Genomic DNA, 19,426 nt, shown 5'->3' with positions numbered 1-19,426 from the left:
CGTAAACCTGCATTTGATGCACTTGACTCGATGGCTGTCTCCCAGAAAATCTATATTGTCTCCTTTTCAGGATCCTTGCCCCTTCCCTCTTCTGGCCACGTGGCTCCTGTGCCCAGTCTGATACACATTCTCAGCCCCTTCGGCTTTCTCCAACTAGGATCCTTTCCTTGTCTCTGGCCTGATGCAGACCCTCAGCCCCTTCACTTTTCTCCAATACGGTCTCTGTAGCCATTTCTGACTATTTGTTGTGCTGTGTTTATTTTTTTCCCTGAAGGCTGGGCAGACAGCCCTGATGCTTGCCGTCAGTCATGGCAGGATCGACATGGTAAAGGGTCTGCTGGCCTGTGGAGCAGATGTCAACATCCAGGATGATGAGGGCTCAACCGCCTTGATGTGTGCCAGTGAGCATGGCCATGTAGAGATAGTCAAGCTCCTACTGGCACAGCCTGGATGCAATGGTACCTTGGAGGACAATGTAAGCTGAAACAAAGACCTAAGAGTTGGGCCTTCTTAGTTAGGGGAGGGGTAAAGAAATGGAGTGACACAAGAAAAGGATACTGATAATATTTATGGGAACCCACATGTTATCCGTGGGAAAGAGTAATTGATTTGGAGTCAGAGGTCCCAGGCTCACATCCCACCTTTGCCACTTACTACCTGTGTGACCTTGGTCAAGTCACTGAATCTTTACAAGCCCCATCTGTTAAATGGAAGAGTTGGACTAGTTGGACTTGGAGAATCCCCTCCACACTCACTCCTGTGAGTTAGGACAAGAGAACAAAGTACAGTGAGTTTTCTATTTGACATGTCAACAATTACTTATTAAATCAAGTGCTGGACCATGTGTGAGATAAGAGAAAACTGACAGTCCCAGTCCTCATTGATCTTACCTTGCAGGAGCATACAGAACCTGCAGCTCGATGGTGCTGGGGAGTCAGGAGGAACAAAATTCAAATCCAGCCTCAGACACTTGCTAACTGTGTGACTGGGCAAGTCACATCACCTCTCTTTGCCTCAGTTTCCTCACCTATAAAACCAGGATAATAATAGTACCTACATCTCAAGGTTATTATGAGGAAACCTTCAAGCAAAATTTAAATTATAGATGTTATTGTTACATATATATTATTGCAATATTATTATCATTTCACAAACAATTAGAATTCATAACAGTAGAATAAGTGAAAATAAAGGACAGTGTGTGTTCCAGTTATAGAAAGACCATTACTCAGGGAGAAATCCAGAAAGTTTCATGGAGGAGATGCCATCTAAGCTAAGACTTGAAGATTTGATAGGTCTCATTTAGCAGATATTAAGGCAGAAGAAGGAGGAGCATCAGGAGAAGGAGTATCAGACTCAAGGGTCCAGAGTCAGGAAACTGGGACAGCATTTGGTGAGCACAGAGCATATACTAAAGGGGGAGGTGGTGTGAGATAAGACTGGAAAGCGAGGATTGCACCATACTTTGGACAGCCTTACAGACCAGGCTTGGAGTTTGGATTTCACTCATGAGGCAGCAGAGTGCCACTGAGAGGTTTTGATCAGAGGGACCAACATGACCAGGTCTGTGAATAACGAGGATTAGTCAGGCAACAGAATGTGAAAGTGGATGGGAGGACAGAGAGAACAGAGGCAGACAGACCAATTAGGAGGTTATTTCAGTGGTCCAAGTCGGCAGTATTGAGTACCTGCACTCAGGTGGAAGCAGGTGAGGATAGGAAAGAACAGGTATGAAAGGGACAGAATGGACAGGACCTGTCAGCTGATCCTGCATGGGCAGTATGGGAGAGGAAAGAGCCAAAGACTTGCACATTTCATCACTTGTGTTTTCATACACAATGTTTTTTTGCCTTTTGGGGGTTGGACATGTCATTTCATTCGTATAGAAGGGACTCCTGGTGAGAAACCTACAGGACCACATGCTTTGCAACTTAAGCTGTTCTCACTAATACCAAGACAGTCCCTACGGACTTATGATGAAAAATGCTGTCCACCTTCAGAGAAAGAACTGGTGGAGTCTGCATGCAGATTGGAGCATCCTTTTTTTAATTTTATTTTTCTTGATTTTTTTGTTTGTTTTGGTTTTGATTTGAGATTAAAGGCAGTCTGCGTCAGAGAGACGATTTGAACTCAAGTTATTCAGATTCTCAGGCAATATTCTGTCTACCTTTTACCCTACTTTACTTGGTACTACATTTATTTTTGTAGATGTCCTGCCCTCTTGCCACTGGGAAAGAAAAGTAAACAATTCTGAAATCTCATTCTAGAGCAAGGGTGAGGGTTAGCAGGGGAATTAGCACTGGGTGGGGGCGAGGTGTGGGTGTGTGTGTGGATGTGTGTGGTGTCCATTGAGAAAGGCACGGAGGGGCAGGCACTGGACCTTGTTTGTCTGATTCTGAAAGGCTTATCTGTGGAGAGCATGACTTTTGACCACAGCTTTCTTTCAGTAGAGCACGTTGAAAAGGTGGAAGAAAAATGTCTTCCTTTGTCTCAAACTCCAAGGCATTCAGTAGAGTCTAAGCCAGCAAGATAAGGAAGTTAGCAGAGGGCTTTATGGCCATGAAAAGTAAGCCATGTTAGCATCTCTGCTGCCTGTGTGCACTGTAGCTCCAGCAGATTCCTTTAATTCTGCCTCAGAGGAGCTAACATTTCCCCCTCTGCTTTTCCTCAAGGGCAGGAGATGTAGGCTGTTGATATTTTTTTTCCCTCTGGCTAATATCAGGTAAGAGCAGCTTGTGCCAATATTGTTAAAAGGTTAATAAAACCATACAGACTGTCCAGGAAGTCTTCAGATTGAGTTGCCTCTCTCTAATTAACTGCCGCTGCATCCTCATCTTTCTAAAGGAAAAGGGTGGAGGAGTCAGGATGAGGGCGTGAATCAGAGCTAAACAGTCAAAGTGCAGGAGCCAAGCAACTGGCTATGGTCCCTGTTAAGCAAATATTTCATTTCAACAGACATTTATAAAGAACCTACTCTGTGCAAGGCATTTCATAAAATGAAAGGTTCAAGGGGTTTTGAACAGAAGGACAGCATGACGGGGTCTATGAATAATGAGGATTAGTTAGGCAACAGAGTGTGAAAATGGATTGGAGGGCAGAGAGAACAGAGGCAGGCAGACCATTCAGGAGGTTATTTCAGCAGTCCAGGTGGATGGTCATGAGTGTCTGTGGTAGAGTGGGATCTGTGAGAAGAGATAAGAGACAATAGACACAAAAGCTATGGTGAGGGTAAAATGGACAGGCTCGTCAAGAGGAAGGAGGTGAGGGAGAGGGCAGAGCCAATAATTGTCCATACCCTGGTGTCCTTTAATTTTAATTCTGACAATGTGAGATTTGAGCAAATAAACATGATAGAAGGTTGAACGTTAGTGAGAGGGAGTATGAGATAAAGATGGAAGAGTAGAAAGAAATAAGACTGCAAGAGGGCTTGGAGCCAGACTACAGAAGACCTTAAATGGAAGGCTAAGGAATTAGCAATTTTTCCTGGAAGTTTCTGAGCAGGCAATTGACCTGTCCACACTCTTCCATGAGTAAGATCATTTTGGTAGCTTTGTGAAAGACAGATTGAAAACAGGAGAAATTAGAGGCAGAGGCCAGGTGAGGAGGCAGTTCACACCCCTATGACCGAGGAGACCTTTTTTTTTTTTTGGAGCTTATGGAGAAAATAAATTAAATTACATTGTAATGGCATGTTTTTTCCTATCAGTCTCAGTTCCTGTTATTTAAAAGAGAGAAAGCATTCAAAAAGCATGGAAATAGATGACATTCTAAGATTGGTGAACTTTCATGGAATGAAGAAAATAAATTACAATTCTTTTAATTTTTTATGTCTGTGATCATCTTTTTCTGCTCCATCTCTGGGAAAAAACATTTATGTAAGCCATCAGGAATCATATTAGTTCATCATTGCAACTTGTAATGTTACTGAGATAATAAAGGATTTAAGATTCTACATCTCTCATTGATGAAAACTTAAGAGGATCTGTAACACTGTCATTGCCCCATAAAACAAATCATTCCAAGTCAGATTTATTAATAATAACAAAGATAAAAAGCAATCCTGACCTTTAGAAGCTTACATATTATTGGGAAGATGCAACATACAGGTTAATAAATTAAAGACAAATATATAATGAAATAACTATTAGGTGATTTGAAGTAGGAGAGAGCTTTAACAGGTGGTATCGGGGAAGGTTTCATAGAGAAGGTGACACCTAAGCTGACCCTTGAGAAAAAGGTGGTTTACAAAAGGTATAAGTGAGGCATTGAGGAAATAGTGCAGGCATGATTCACAGTTGGGTAAAGGCAAAGAGGTGAGAGATGCCAGATTTAAAGAATATCTAGGAATCAGTTTGCTAGAATGCAGAGTTTATGAAGGAGAGATAAGGCTGGAAAGATGGGTTGGAAACCATTTAAGGAGGTTCTTAAATGTCAGGTTGAGAAGTCTACATTTTATCCAAAGAGAACTGGGAAACCATTGAAGACTTTTGAGTAGGAGAATGCCATGGTCACATCCATGCTTTGGTAAAATTATATTTTGACCATGCGTGAAATGAGATTAAGAGATGAATGAGACTAGAGGGAGAGATGATTAGTAATGGTGGCTTGGTCTGGGATGGTGGCCATGTAAATAGGGTGGATACAAGAGATGTAGAGGACTTTAGAATCAACAGGATAGGACAAATGATTGAATGGGGATTGGGGGTGAAGGAAGCAGACAGAAAGAATCAAAGAAAATTGAGTTTCTGAATTTAAGTTAGCTCAGTGAACTTGAAGTCAGGAAAACATGAATTCAGATCCTGTCCCAGACAACAGCTGGGTCACCCTGAACAAATAGATCATTTAATCTCTCAAGGCTTCAGTTTTTGGAATTGTTCTAAGTTTAACATTTTATTGACCAGTGAGCTTGATCATCAGGGAAGATTCTGATGCTCTTAACGAAAATAGCGAAATTGGGAAGGGTTTGGGCGAAAGAGAAGTTCCATTTTGGACGTCAGCTTTTAAATATGGGAGTTTGGTTGGCTCTTCCTGCCCCTTTTAATTTAGATGAAAGATCTTAAAACTTTGAGACTTCTGACTTGGTTTTCTCCATTTTTTTCCAAGGATGGAAGCACTGCACTCTCTATTGCCTTGGAAGCAGGACACAAAGACATAGCTGTTCTTCTCTATGCCCATGTCAACTTTTCCAAACCCCAGTCACCGGTCAGTGTTGAATATTGATTGAACATCCCCAGGTTGCTTCCTTTTTATTTGGTGGGGGCCTAGGAGATCTAGATGCTCTGGTATTCTTGATAAAGCTTGAATTCTCAACAACCTGGGCCTTGTATACAGGACAAGGCAGACCTGAAACAGAACAGGTATCCTCAACACCTCCTTATTCTCTCTGAGATAGTGGTTGGGCTGTTCTGTTACCAAGAAGTGATTATTGTCCTCTTTATAAATACTGTCAGATATTACCTGAGGCCCCAGACCGTGATATCTCTGCCCGTATTTCTTCTTTTCCACTTTAGGGATAAGGCCAGTCTGTTCAGTTCATACTCACACTTAACCAGAAACCCTGAGCCTTGGAAACAGGTGGTATATTGGGAGGAATAATCTTAACCAGAGGTTGGTGGGAAGAGCGTGACAATGTCTGCTGCTTTTAGGGATTTTAGAATCCTCAGGCTCACCTTGATCTCCAGTGCCTGCCCCAATTCAGAGGTTTGGCCAGTACTACTATTCTTAGCCCTGCTAAGACGTATTTGCTTTATATGAGGCATTTTTGTTAGAAAGTGAATATGTTGCATCAGAAACCAGACTGACTTAATGCACTGCTTCCCCTGCATAGCTAGTTGAAGTCATTCTTAATAACATCCTCCCCATTTTATTTTCCCTTCATATTTTCTAGGGCACACCTAGGCTTGGAAGGAAGACATCGCCTGGACCTACTCACAGAGGGTCGTTTGATTAGTGATGGGCAAATTTTCCTGCTATTCATGCCACCATTAAGCTGCTAACTGTTACTGTTTTTATGGTGACAGAAACTGAATGTAAATGTCTTGTGCCTGAACTCACCAGCAAACAGGGAGCAGAAGCCCAGTGTGAAAGGCAGAAAACATCCAAACTTAAAAGGAAGCAATGGGCAGAACACCTTGCTAATTAGTGCAGGTAGTGCTGTAACTTTTGACCATTTTTCCACTTCTGTAGGAACCACCATCATCCCATTCTGTTGCGGTCAAGTCTCTATGTTCCGTTATGTACAGTTTTCGGGAATTGTAAACTCACTTGAGCAGGCTGCTTTGACATCGTCCCCCTCCTCACCTGACCTCCTTGATGGTATCACGGTCTCAGTGACGTCCCTTTTGTCTCGTGGTCAGACTTTGTGTACGTGTGGTTTCTTTTTCTTGAAAGGTATTTATATTTACTAAATGTGGAATTTGCTGGCAATAATTCTCTGAAATCCTATTCCATTGTTTTCTTTAATTTACATCATTTTAAGCTAAGAATATTGGAATGGCTTTGGTCGTTTAAGCTTGTTGGGTCTAAGCTGGTGGGTTTCTTCAGATTTAGGAATGGAAGGTAGAACTCTCCAAAGTCTAAAACTCACTAAAGAAAATGTCTACAATTCATTATGTCTATTGGATGTATTATGTACCTTTTTATATAAAAGATAACTATATGAAATTAATTTACACAGTATTTTCAACTTTTATATTCTCTAGTAACTAAACACATGAAGAATTATGTGTAATATTACCCTATTTTTATTAATAATTGCACATCCCTATTCATAGCTAATGTTTAAAATTTGATTTATGTTAGAGGGACTGGGAAATATATTCATCTGTAGAGGAAAATAGTTTAGTTCTGCATATTTATGGGAACCTTTATATCATGTCACACTCACTTTAGGCCTATATGTATTTAAATGTTTGAAGTGCCTTAGACTCTTGCCATATTTTCAAAATAAAAATTCATTATGCTATTTTACTCTTCCTCTGCCTGGCTTTTGATTGCTGCCCTCTCCCAACACTGTTGAGTTACGGCAGAGGCAGTAAAAGCTGATTGATGTATTGAGTGAGGCCATGAGAGTGAGCGATTCACCAGTCTGGGACCACTGATGTGGAGAAGCTGTCTTCGGAGGGCACTGGTACCTTTCCTGCAGGTTGCATGTCACACTTTTGAAATTTAAGACTTTATTAACGGAACAGCTCTTCAGACAGGTAATCTCCAGAGGGAAGCCTACAGAGTTGGTTATTGTCATGTCCAAAAAAACATACCAGCCTTTGATTTCTAATTTTTACTGCTATGACCACGTGATCGACAGAGGATAAAGGAGTGGGGCCATGCAGAATCGTGATTTCCTTTTCTGCTCTTTTCAAGCAGCACCTTTTGAGCCAGATGGGGAGTCACAGAGGGAATGAAACCTTCATCTTTGAATGAATGAGAGGTGATAGTCAAAGTGTAAGCTCGGGGCTATGGCACAGGAGAGTTGTGAATTTTAAAGGCCAGGTGTTTGTGTCAACTCCTCTACGGCAATCTCAGTGAATTTGACATGTCTGCCTTTTGTTAAACGTTATTGGGGCAGAGACACATTGGGGCAGACACTTGGATGTGTCCCAAAAATCATTTTTCTAAAAGCTGGATTCTAATCTGAATTATCTTGCAAGCTCAGAAGGGATGATTTTTACAAGGAGCAACATGGGACAATGGGATAGTAATTTAGAAAAAAGATTGAATCAAGACTCAAGCCAGTTGCCCTTTCAATGTCAAAGGTCCTCTGGAGGCAGGAAGGCTATCTTTTCAGGTGAATCCTGAAAGTGAGGTCTCATTAGACCTCCTGGAGTCATTAAGATCTCCCCCAGAATAGGACTGTTAGCTCTGGGATCACAGCTAAATTTCAGCTCCAGTTCAAGTCCAAGTTTCCCCAGGTCAGAAATGTCATGATAAATTAAAATGGCATACTGTAAGCTTGTTTGTGAAAGTTGTGAGGTCATGAGATTTTTTGGGGGGGGGGGGTCTTTAAGCAAGATGATTGGGGAGAGGGATTTGAATAAGAAAAGTCACAGCTTTCAGGTGGCCCACGGTACTGAGAATTTATCCCATCTCTAAAGAAAAAAATGCAGTTGCTATTGTAAATCCATACAAAAATATATTTGTATCCTGAATAGATTTTGTTAAACAATGGTGGGATGAATATAGAAAAGGAAGTAGGACTTAGCATTTTTTGTTTTGTTTTATCTGTTTAAGTGTTATCCAATATGCATAACCTTTGGCTCATATAACCTGATTTATTTCTTGTTTGCTTTAATACCAGGCACTCAAGAGTTCTTTTTCTCTTGGGCTCTAAGCTGTATAAACAAATTTGATTATCCCCCGTTGGTACGTTTTAGATTTATTGAGGCTAGTCTATGAAAGAATTTGTATCAGAAGACTTAATAAGTTCACAAAGAGAGAGGTCATATAGAAACCAGGGCTCCCAAGTTTATTTTTCAGCCCATGGCAAACCAAGGCTGCTCTTTTAAGAGGTCATAAAATGTAAGAACCAAGAGAGACCTTAGAGATCAAAGTACTGAAGGATCATGAATTCATAGATCTGGTCCAACTCTCCTCCTGAGGAAACTGAGACCAGAGCTTAGAGTGTCAGGCCTGGGAGCAGACTCTGAGTTTCCTGTATCCAAGCCCAGTGAGCTTTCTGTAGCTAAAGCAACATAAGCCAGAACCTAGACTCCACAGCAAGGGTAGTACAGGAATAACTGTGCAACCAAGGACTGAGTTGAATATAAAGACATATTGTTACACTCTAATCTCTAGTTCCAGGATTTGTAAACACACTTTACAGTTTTCTGCTTAAAAAGCTTTGATGGTCTGAGGATATCCAGCTTTTAGTCATACTTTCTTTGCCTGTAGAAAATAACACCAGAGGGAGAGGGGTGGTGAATCCAAGCAATTACCCCACATCAGCTTTGGAAACAGTGTTTGGCAGAACATTTTCCTTTTTCATATTAAAGGTCTCTTGGATTTTACGTGAACACTGTATTTCTGATTCTGTCCCTTATTGCTTTTCAACGTTTCCATCAATTAGCTCATCTTTCGTAGAAGTCATTTCCATAGGGGTTGTTTTGTAGTCGCAAGTGTATTAAACTGCCTTGTTCAAAAGGAGTGGTCAGTAGATCTAGGATTATGGACAAAAGGGCTGGAAAGCATTCTAGAGGCCACATTATCCAACCTCCTCATTTTGCAGAAGAGGAAACTGAGTCCTAGAGAGGTTGTAACTTAAGGGTCACATAGATAATAAGTGACTGAAGTGGAATCTGAATCCAAGGCTTCTGACTCCAAATTCAGTGCTTTTCCACATTACACTGCTGTCTCACATTTGATGATTTATTAAGCAAAAGCAAAAAATATGTCAAGCAAACTGGTCCTTCTAGTAATTTTCCCAGGCTTATCTTTTCCTTTCTTAACTCCTCATAAAGCAGGAATTTATCCACTCAGTTCAGAAGAGAGTACTCCAACTCGGAACGTGTAACCACATCAGTTTTACATTTTGTGTTTTACTGAAAGAGTACAATTTTTTTTTTAGCACTGGTCTATGACCACAAACCACTTACTTCTTCTGTTTCTTGCCATAAGGAAATTACTAATCATGTGTTTGCCCTCTTTCTTGTTTATCACAGCCACAGATTCAAAGCCATTTTGGCTCCTACGTCTTTTGCATATCTATCTGCAAATCATGGGTTGCCATGGCCAAAAATATTTCACCACCTCATGTTTGCCTGACTCATGATGAGCCTGTCCTTTGCTAATTGGTTCTAGAATCACAGACCAGAGTCTGTCCCTGCAATAGCATTGAAAGCCTTTCCAGAATGGTGGAACCCAATAAAATCCATAACCCAATGATAGCCTTCAAGAACTTCCCAGAGTCATTGCCCCAACACAATGACACATCCACGTAAGATTTTGTGGAGTCCTGCACTAGTCCCCTAGGGGAAGGCTTCTGACACATTGGGCAGATACTAGATGGAAGGCCTATGGAAAAACATAAACAAGAGTGACGTAGGATGAAAAGGCTTGGATGGGCTGTATCCATGATGCCTTTGGGAAACCATTTCCTACAGTCTAGCTCAGCATCTACATCAAAGACAGGTCACAAAGGCTATTTTTAATAGGTGAATGGATCTAAGAACATGCCAGATTTGGAGAATGTCCAGAAGTCAAAAAATAAGCATTTACTATATGTCTTTTATGTGTCAGGCAACTGTGCTGGAAGGAATTTATATTTTGAGGAACAAGCTATCCAGTGCCTTAATGTTAAGGACTTTTGATGAGTTGAGAACCCCAAGTGGAAAATGGGCTAAAGAAACGTTGGAGAAAGATTCAGAGAAACCAGGGAAGAATTCCATGAATAGCTATGCAGAGTGAAATGAGAAGAGCAATTTATATAATTACTGCAGCACCGTAAGTAGATATGACTCCAAAAGACTAATGAAGAATGCTTCTCATCTCTTGGCAGAAAGGTGATAGACTGTAAGTGCAGAGTGAGACATACTTTTCAGACAAGACATGAATTTGTTTTGCATGACTGAATTATAAGAAAGTGCTTTTGGAGTAGCAATGCAGGAGGGTAGTGATTAGAGATTTTTTTTTAAAGAAAATGAAAAATTTTTTAAACTTGCCAAAGAAAACAGAAGGATGTTCCCAAAAGGACAAAGGTGAGGCAATACTGTTAACTACTTTGTAAAATGTGCTAAGTAAAAGGCAAGCAATTTATACGCAACAGACTCACCATTTCATATATAGTACTCTTTCTGGTTTTACATGAAGGTTTTTTGCCACATGTATAATTCTTAAAAATTCTGGGGGGAAATGTCTAAGATCAAATAGCAAATATAGCCAGCACAAAAATTCTCAGCCTTCCACGAGTTTCCAACTTGCACATACCCCAAACTACCTGACAGCACTAAGCTGTTTACTTGAGAAGGTCAAAGATAACCCAAGATTGCCAGAACTCTACTAGGCATTATTGGTTGGGAAGCAACATCATGTGAAAATATACCAGAAAAGGCCAAAGACAAGCTCACCTGGCCCTTTTTTCCCCTCAAGTTTTCTAAGCATCTTAGAAACACAGGAACCATCCTCATCTCTCTCCCAGCTGTCCACACTCCACCAAGTTAGGAAAGATTCTATCCATTGGATTAATGGACATAAATCATTGTTAATTACCCCTGGATTTCCCTGTGGGCTCAGATAACTCACTTCCCTCCTCTGCTGGGATATGTCACCCTTTAAAAGTTTGGTCTTTGAACAGGAAGAACACAGGAAGGATCGCCTTTCCTGCCAAGAATTTTTAGCATCATCTGTCAATACTTGGAAGTTCCAGCATCAAGGGACCAAATGCTCACTTAGCTGCAAACGCTGGCTCCCCTTGGGATGTCAGTCAACCCAGTCTTCAGCCACTACAGCATTATGAACCTCATATTCCCACAGAGGGAAGCCCCGAAACAACAGGTTTTGTCCCTGGGGGTAAATAAAACTTTTGAGCACATAAAGATCCATACCCTTCATCAGGTATGTAAAAGGAAAAGAGAAGCATGAAATGTGGGCCTGCAGAAGAAACAGAAGAACTGTGATTAGGGGATGGAAGAAAACTTCCGTTTGATCTGGAATCTGAGTGGAAGATGAAGTGGGAGCACGTCTTCATTCTGTTGTATAGAGAAGATAAGTAGAATGGATAATCCAATAGAACTGAATTTAGCTAGATGGCTCAGAGGACAGAGCACTGGACCTGGAGACAGAAAGAAGTGAGATCAAATCCAGCCTTAAACACTAATTGTGTGACCCTGAGAAAGTCACTTAACCTCTCTTTGCATCAGTTTCTTCATCTGTTAAATGGAGATCATAATAGCGCCTGCTTCCCGGAATTGTGCTTATGATGGTCAAATGAGATAAAGTGTGTAAAGTACAGTGTTGGCCATATAACAGTCGATCAATATTTATTAAGAATCTATGTGGGCATGGTGAATACAGCACTGGCCCTGGGGTCAGGTGGACCTGAATTCAAGTGTGACCAGCATTATGACCCTGGGCAAGTCATTTAACCCTTTGCCTCCAAAAAAAACCCTTACATGCCACTTAATAAATTCTTATTAAATAATGCTTATTCCCTTCCTTTCTTTACTCTTTATAAACATTTATTGAAGCACCTCTTATGTGTAATGTACATGAGGCATAGTATACTATGGTATAGTAACTGGGAAGTCAGGGAGGCCCGGGTTTGAGTCCTGCCCCTGATATATATTGACTGTGACTGTGGGCCGTGCACAAGTCCCAATTTCTCAATGGCCCTGGCAGCTCTTTAAAACTATAAATTATGGAAGGGTAGAGGGAATTTTCTCCCTGTGAGTTCCCTAAACAAACTAAATCACAAGTTTAGCCCTTCCTCTATCCCCTCCACATGCCCAATTTTTTTTTGCTAGACATTGTGCTAGATTGTTGATACATAAAGAAAAAAACTGCAAGTCTGTGCTCTGAAAGAGCTTACATTCTACCAGGGGGTACAACATATGCCAAGAAAAATAAACACTAAGCACATACTAAGTCATTTCCATTTCAAGAGGTAGGGAATATTAACAACTGTAGAGACAGGGAAAGGCCTCACTTAGGAGGTGATCCTTGGGTTGTGCTGTAAAGGAAGCCAGGGCTTCTAAGAGGCCAACAGGAGTGGGGAGGAGATCATTAAAGACTAGGGACAGCCTGTGCAAAGGCATAAAGTGGGCAGATATAGCATACAGGGAACAAGCAGACAAGTTTGATGAGTGTATGAATGGAAGACTGATGTGAAACAAGTTTGCAAAGGTGGATGGGAGGGAAGTGCATTGAATTCCAGGCTGAAAACTGGTGTTTTATCCTAACTGCAATAGGTGCCCCTGAAGAGCTTTGAGTAAGAGAATGACAGATGCATGCGTATTTTAGGCATTTTAACTAAACAGCTGTGGAGGGGATGGGTTGGTGAGAGAAGAGACTGGAGTTGGGGAGACCAGTTAGGAAGCTGTTGGCAATAGTCCAGCTGTTGGCAAGGAAAAATGACGAGTCAGCCTACAATGCCCATTGTATGAGTGGAGAAAAAGAAAAGCTTTTTGTAAAAATAAATGATCCCTTACAGCCTCAAGTGATGGATGAAAAAGACTATGCCTAAAAGACAAAATTAATAAACGAAGAGGCATTTTACATACTCGCCGAAGCAATCAGATACAAGTCTAATTTATGAATTCATATTTAGGTGGGTGGGTAAGGGAAGGAGAGACCATAGGAGACATCAGAGCATAACCAGGGAATCCATTAGGGAACTAAGACTTAAAAATCAAGAGATAGCGTTTGTTGGAAACAGCTGTGCCTTCTACCTTTCGCCTTTATCATCAACAGCCAGCTTTGTTTTAAATGGGTACTATGGCCCTAAATAAACGCCAGCCCTAGGTATCCGTCTCATACACAGTTTCCCAATGCATGAGATTGCAGCACAGGCATCCTAGATGCGACCACCAGCCAGTCATAGTGCATTTTCTCAACTTCTCTGATCGGATCCATGTATTTAACTTTTCCTACATTTCACATGGGGAATATGACCATTTTCTATGTAACATAGCAAATCTTTCTTCCCAGTAACTCAAATCTATAAGCTAACATATATGAAGCCCTTTTGCCAACCTTAAAGTGCTATGTAAAAGTTATTATTAGTACTAACTATACTCATAGTTTGTGTTTAAGAGTGTTTATCATTTATCCAAAAGGGTGAAAGATTAGGAGTTAGGGCTTATACATTCTTAGTTGAGTGTTGGCATCTTGCCCTATGACTCTTGACTTAACTTACAGGATTATTATATGCACAATGACTCCACACATTCACTTGGCGAAAGAGAAAAGGTCCTTCTTGTGCTAATTCAAACCATTTTTACTCTTTGTGTTGACTCAATGAATGCTGATCTGAGTGAGACAAACTCTTCTTCAAGACTGAGACACACAGAAGACAAAGAGTAAAGGGAGATGAGACTGTGCCAATTTGCGTTCCCTGCAGCTGTTCCCTTCTGAATAATGACTTTATATACTTCATCTGAATTGGCAAAGAAGCTACAAAAGATTGTCTCATCGGGATTTTGACTGCTGTCACCCTGGATGTGCTCACTCAGTAGCGAGAGACAAAAGCATTTGCCAGAAGACAACAGGTGCCTGTGGACCAACATGGAAGAATCACTCGATCTGAAGTCATACCATGTTTTCTCATCTTAGCTTTGGGGTTCATTGAATGGATGGACATAAACAATAAGAGGGAAAAGAAACCAGTACTTCTTTGGAAAGTCCTTGCTATTGGTTGGAAGGATGACTTGTTCACATCCTCTCCAATAAAGTAATCTATAAGAGTTTCAGATGAGGCACTCTATGTTTTCAGGGCCTATAGAGCTCCTCAGTCATATAGTGCATTAATGAATATCCTGCCCCTACTGCTTCCTGTATTCATTGTTGGAAGATGTGACTGGATAGAAAGTTTGTTCTCTCTTGTAGAATATATTTTTTATTTAGATAGGGAAGGGCACTGAACCAGTAATTTCATCAGCAAAAAAGATCCACTGGTTGAGGAAACTCCCACCAGCTCAGGGCAGTACCTTCTCTGCAACTTATGATTTTAGAGGGTTACATAGAGCTGGTGTCAGAGGCAGGATTTGAGTCTATTATCTTCCTCACCTGAGACCAGCTCTTGATTCCCTGCACCATGGTTGTCTCTCATTTTTACTTATATAAATAGGAAAGAACTTCTCATGGTGTGTCTTCCCTTACTGTGGACATGAAATGGGTGTTTAAAACTATGGCAGGTAGAAGATTGCCTCTTTAAAGTAATGGAATTCAAAATAAGGCAGTTCCTGGGGTTACAGATTCTGCATCTAGAAGGGACCTCAAGGCCATCTGGCTTAGCACCTTGCCTTCAGGTGACATTGTACAGGTGAGAAATTCAGGACACAGAACGATGATGGGACCTGTCTAAGGCTGGAGAACCAATAAGTAGTAAAGGGAAAACCAGATCCCAGGTCTGCCTCCATCTTCTGCATCACAATACCTCGTTTGTAGAGCAAAACACGTAATATAACCTAACCACCGCCATTCGCATTTTGTTTACAACATTGTATGGCTGGTGGAATAACACAAACACATTGTACGCTCTTGAGAGAAGGAATCAGCTTGGATCACATTCCCAGTTTTCTTATAGCAACTTACCTTGCATAGAGACGAGTAGCTCCTCACCTATATATTTATAAGATCATAACCTACTAGCAAGATTTGACAAAGCAAATGAAAGAAATGAGTCATCACTGTGACCAAAAACTCATCTACTATGAGCAGATTTGTAGGGAAGTAGATTTCCACTAGATGTAAGGAAAAACTTGTTAAGAACTGCAGTGGTCCCCAAGTGAAATGAGCTTTCTCCGAAGGCAATGGGTTCTCCTCACAAGAGAGCTTCAAGTGAAGGATGGCTGACCACTTTGGGGATGGTCAAGAAGTCAGTCAGCTAATATTTATCAACAGCTAAAGACTCATGATGGAAGAATGCCATCCACATCCAGGAAAGAACTTTGGGGTCAGAAGCACAAGATTTGCTCTCCTTTTCTTTCCTTGTTTAGTTTCTTCTTTCTCATGGGTTCCTCCCATTAGTTCTAATTCTTCTTTACATCATGACTAATGTGAAAACATATTTAATATGAATGTATAAATAGGGCCTATATTGGATTGCACGCTGTCTTAGAGAGGGAAGGGGAGAAAATTTAAAACTCAAAATCTTATGGAAGTGAATGTTGAATGTTAAAAATTAATTATTTTAAAAATATTTACCAAGTACCTATGTGCTAACCACTAGGCAGAAGTGGATAGAGTGTTGGTCCTGAAGTCAGGAAGACTCATCTTCCTGAGTTCAAATCTGACTTCTGATACTTCCTAGGTCTGTGACCCTGGGTAAGTCACTTCACCTTCAGTTTCCTCATCTGTGCAATGAGCTGGAGAAGGAAATGGCAAAGCACTCTAGTATCTCTGACAAGAAAATCCCAATTGGACAGAGTCAGACAGGACTGAAAAATGACTCAACAAATATGCTAGGCATTGTGTTAAGTGCTAGTGATACCACAAGAAGCAAAAGACAAGCCCTGCCATGACAGAGCTTACAATCATATGGAGGTGGTGGTGGTTTGTCCTTTGTTCTTGAAGAGGACCATGACAGTGGGAAGGTGATGCCATGACATTCAAGTGAATTTGGCTTGAGGGAGGGCTGTACAGAGTCACCAGTCTCAATTTCTCTTCCAGACCCATCTGGGTCCAGTGGCCAGACATAGATTAGGACAAGTGGAGATGGCCTCCCATTTATATAATGAAAACAAAATGAAAAGAGGACAGCAGAGGATGAAGGGGATAGAGACGAACTTGGACAGACTTTGAGACATAGTGGAAGACTGATACACCTGGTGCACTGTGGATCCACAGGGTCATGAAAAATCAGATATGACTGAACAAATGAACATATATAGTACTAAATATTATGTTCACATAGGGGAGACAATATGCAAACATATATAAAAAGTAAGCTACATACAAGATAATTAGGAAACAAGAGGGAAAGCACTGGAATGAAAAGGGATTAGTGAAGGCTTCCAGTAGAAGGTGGGATTTTAGTTGACATTTAAAGGAAGCCAGGGAGGTCAGTAGACGGAACAGAGGAGAGAGAGCATTGTAGGTAGGGAGGACATCCAGAGAAAATGCTCCAAGTCAAGAGATATCTGTCTTCTTCATGAAACAGCCAGGAAGCCAGTGTCACTGGATCAAAGAGTATGTGTTGGAAATAAAAGTATGAAAATACTGGAAAGGAGGAAGGCGGCTGGGTTATGAAAGGCTTTGAATGCCAATCGGTATTTTGTATTTGCTTCTGGAGGCAATAGGAAGCCACTGGAGTTTGAGTAGGTGGGTGACAGGATCAAACCTATGCTTTAGGAAAGTCACTTTAGTGGTTGAATGAAGGATGAACTGGAGTGGGGAGGGAATTGAGGCACCCACCAGCAGGCTATTACAACAGTGTAGGTGTGAGGTGATGATGGCCTGCCTCCATGTGGGGACAGTATCAGAGGAGAGAAGAGGGCATATTTAAGAGATGCTGCAAAGGTGAGATCAACAGGCCCTGGCAACAGCTTAGATATGAGGGGATAAGATGATAGTGAGGAATCTAGGATGACTCCTATGTATTATCTGAACCAGAGGGCTTCTGAGGTCCCTCCCACCTCAGATTGTAGGGTTCTATACCCCAATGACCATAAATATCTTGGTTTTTCCTCCCACTGTTATTCACCCAAATGGTCATTATCCTTTCCCCTTCTAATTCCTCAATATAACAACAACAGCATTTATACAGAATTTTAAGGTTTGCAAAGTGCTTTACAAACATCTCATTTTATCCTCATCATCTCAGGAGGCAGATTCTATTATCATCATTTTACAGATGAGAAAATCGAGGCAGACAGAAATTAGGTGACTTTCTCAGGGTCCCACAGCTAGTAAATGTCTAAGGCCAGAATGAAACCAGATCAGCTTGACTCCAGGTCTAACACTATCCACTGTGCCATCCAGCTGCTAATTTCCCCACCTAAATTCCTATTTTAAATGTTTCACTCTCCCTTTAACCTCTTTTTTAGAAGGTATACCTGCCCATAATCATGTTCAAATCAAGAATCCTATCCCACCAAGTTTTAATGATGTTTATGAGGTGGAATTTGCATTCTTCAGTTGGAATCTCTAATATGCTTCAGTTATTGCCTACACTTTGTACATTTTTGTATTATTATCTGAGGCCTTATGGGCATTTTTATGAAGTTTATTGAAGATTTTTGTTTGCACATCACATTTATTTCCAGATATATTTCTCCCCCTTCCTCCACCCAGCCAAACTTCCTTTGTAACAATTATTTTAAATGTTAAAATATAACAAAACAACATCTGACTGATACGCAATATTCCATTCCCTTAGGCCCTTACCATTTCAATGAGAAATACATTTTCTTAACTGTGCTCCAGAAACCACTGACTTTTTTTTATTGATTGCTCTTTTTATGTATATTTCACACAAATTGCTACAAATCTTTTTGCACATATTTTCTTCCTATGTTGAAGCTACTACTCTGTCATATTTCATTTGGCAGATTGCTATGGGCAAGTTGTATTTTTTTCCTTTTCCCTCCATTTTCAGTTTAAAGTCCTCACAAAGTTAAAGTTCTCACACTCCAGGCAAAGAAACTTTTACTGACTTGTTAGGATGTACTACATCTCCACCTATGAACCTATTTCCCATGGTCCAGAAATTCAGATCTATTTCTGTAATGTCATTTTCTTAACCAGCTATTCATTCTCCAAGTCTGCCCAATTTCTTAAGCTCTGATTTTCAGCTGGTGATGGTGATAAGAATACCACCTGTGCCCCAAAGGGCTTCAATTTCCTTCCAGGAATTAATAATGCTTAATAATACTTTCTAGGTTCCTTCAAGCAGTATCATCTCTCTTTATGAATTATTGGGAATGGGTGGTGGGCATCAAGTTTGCCATGACAAATCTCAGGAGGCTAGCTGTCTTATCCTAGATATATGCCCCAAGATGACAGCAGAACTCTATCAGCTTTGGGTCAACAAGTGGCCTTGGTACCCCTCAACAAGGAATCACCAACTACTACTATTTATCTCTTACCATGACCTCCCAGAGCTAAATTTATGATCCATTACAAAAAGACGTATCTCCTAGGAGCCCCTGGGAATCCATGTCATCGGTTCTTGAAACACAAGAAGCTGCTTCTTTCAAGCCTGTTAGACAGTTCCCAATGTTAAACTGTCCTTTTTCGATTCCTCTCTGTCATTCTTCTACTTTTCCATAGTCCCTCTGTCTCTTCAGATTCCTTTTCTTCTTTGCTTTCTCTTGGAAATCACCTAGGAATCTAGGCAGGATAGTGGATAGAGTGGGGGACCAGAAGACAGGAAAACCTGAATTCAAATTCTGCCTCAGTTGCTTCCTAGATGTCTGATCCTGGGCAAGTCTGCCTCAGTTTCCTCAATTATAAGATGGGGGTAATACTAGCACCTACCTCCCAGGATTATTGTAAACCTCAGATGAGATGTTTGTGAAATGCTTTGCAAAGTTTAAAGTGCTATGTATGCTAGCAATTATTTGAAACACTTCTCTCAAGGAACTCAATGCCACCTGGTAACTTGAAAAGTAGAGGCATTCCTCCAACTCTTTTACCTTTTACTAGGAGACAGAGTAACCTGTGCTTTGTACTCGCAACAACACTAACCTTTTGCAAGTTGGTACAAAATCTGTGCTTGCAAGATCTGCATTCCTCTGAATTTCTCATTGCTAACCTTCATAGCAAACAGTCTGCT

At 40.8% G+C, this 19,426-nt stretch overlaps 1 protein-coding gene across 3 annotated transcripts in view; it reads left to right on the top strand.

The window, feature by feature from the left end:
- KANK1 (KN motif and ankyrin repeat domains 1) overlaps positions 1 to 6,969 on the top strand; it is a 266,157-nt gene extending 259,188 nt beyond the window's left edge. For all 3 annotated transcript variants that reach the window (XM_072610900.1, XM_072610895.1, XM_072610909.1), the window contains 3 exons: positions 275 to 475; positions 5,104 to 5,202; positions 5,888 to 6,969. In XM_072610900.1, coding sequence (XP_072467001.1) covers positions 275 to 475; positions 5,104 to 5,202; positions 5,888 to 5,950 — 363 coding nt within the window. In that variant the 3' untranslated portion in view covers positions 5,951 to 6,969. The remainder of the gene's footprint in view (positions 1 to 274; positions 476 to 5,103; positions 5,203 to 5,887) is intronic.
- Positions 6,970 to 19,426: the final 12,457 nt, after the last annotated feature.

Source organism: Notamacropus eugenii, chromosome 1 (assembly GCF_028372415.1).
Source record: "Notamacropus eugenii isolate mMacEug1 chromosome 1, mMacEug1.pri_v2, whole genome shotgun sequence".
NCBI classification, from domain to species: Eukaryota; Metazoa; Chordata; class Mammalia; order Diprotodontia; family Macropodidae; genus Notamacropus; species Notamacropus eugenii.
This window is presented reverse-complemented; position numbering and strand designations above follow the sequence as displayed.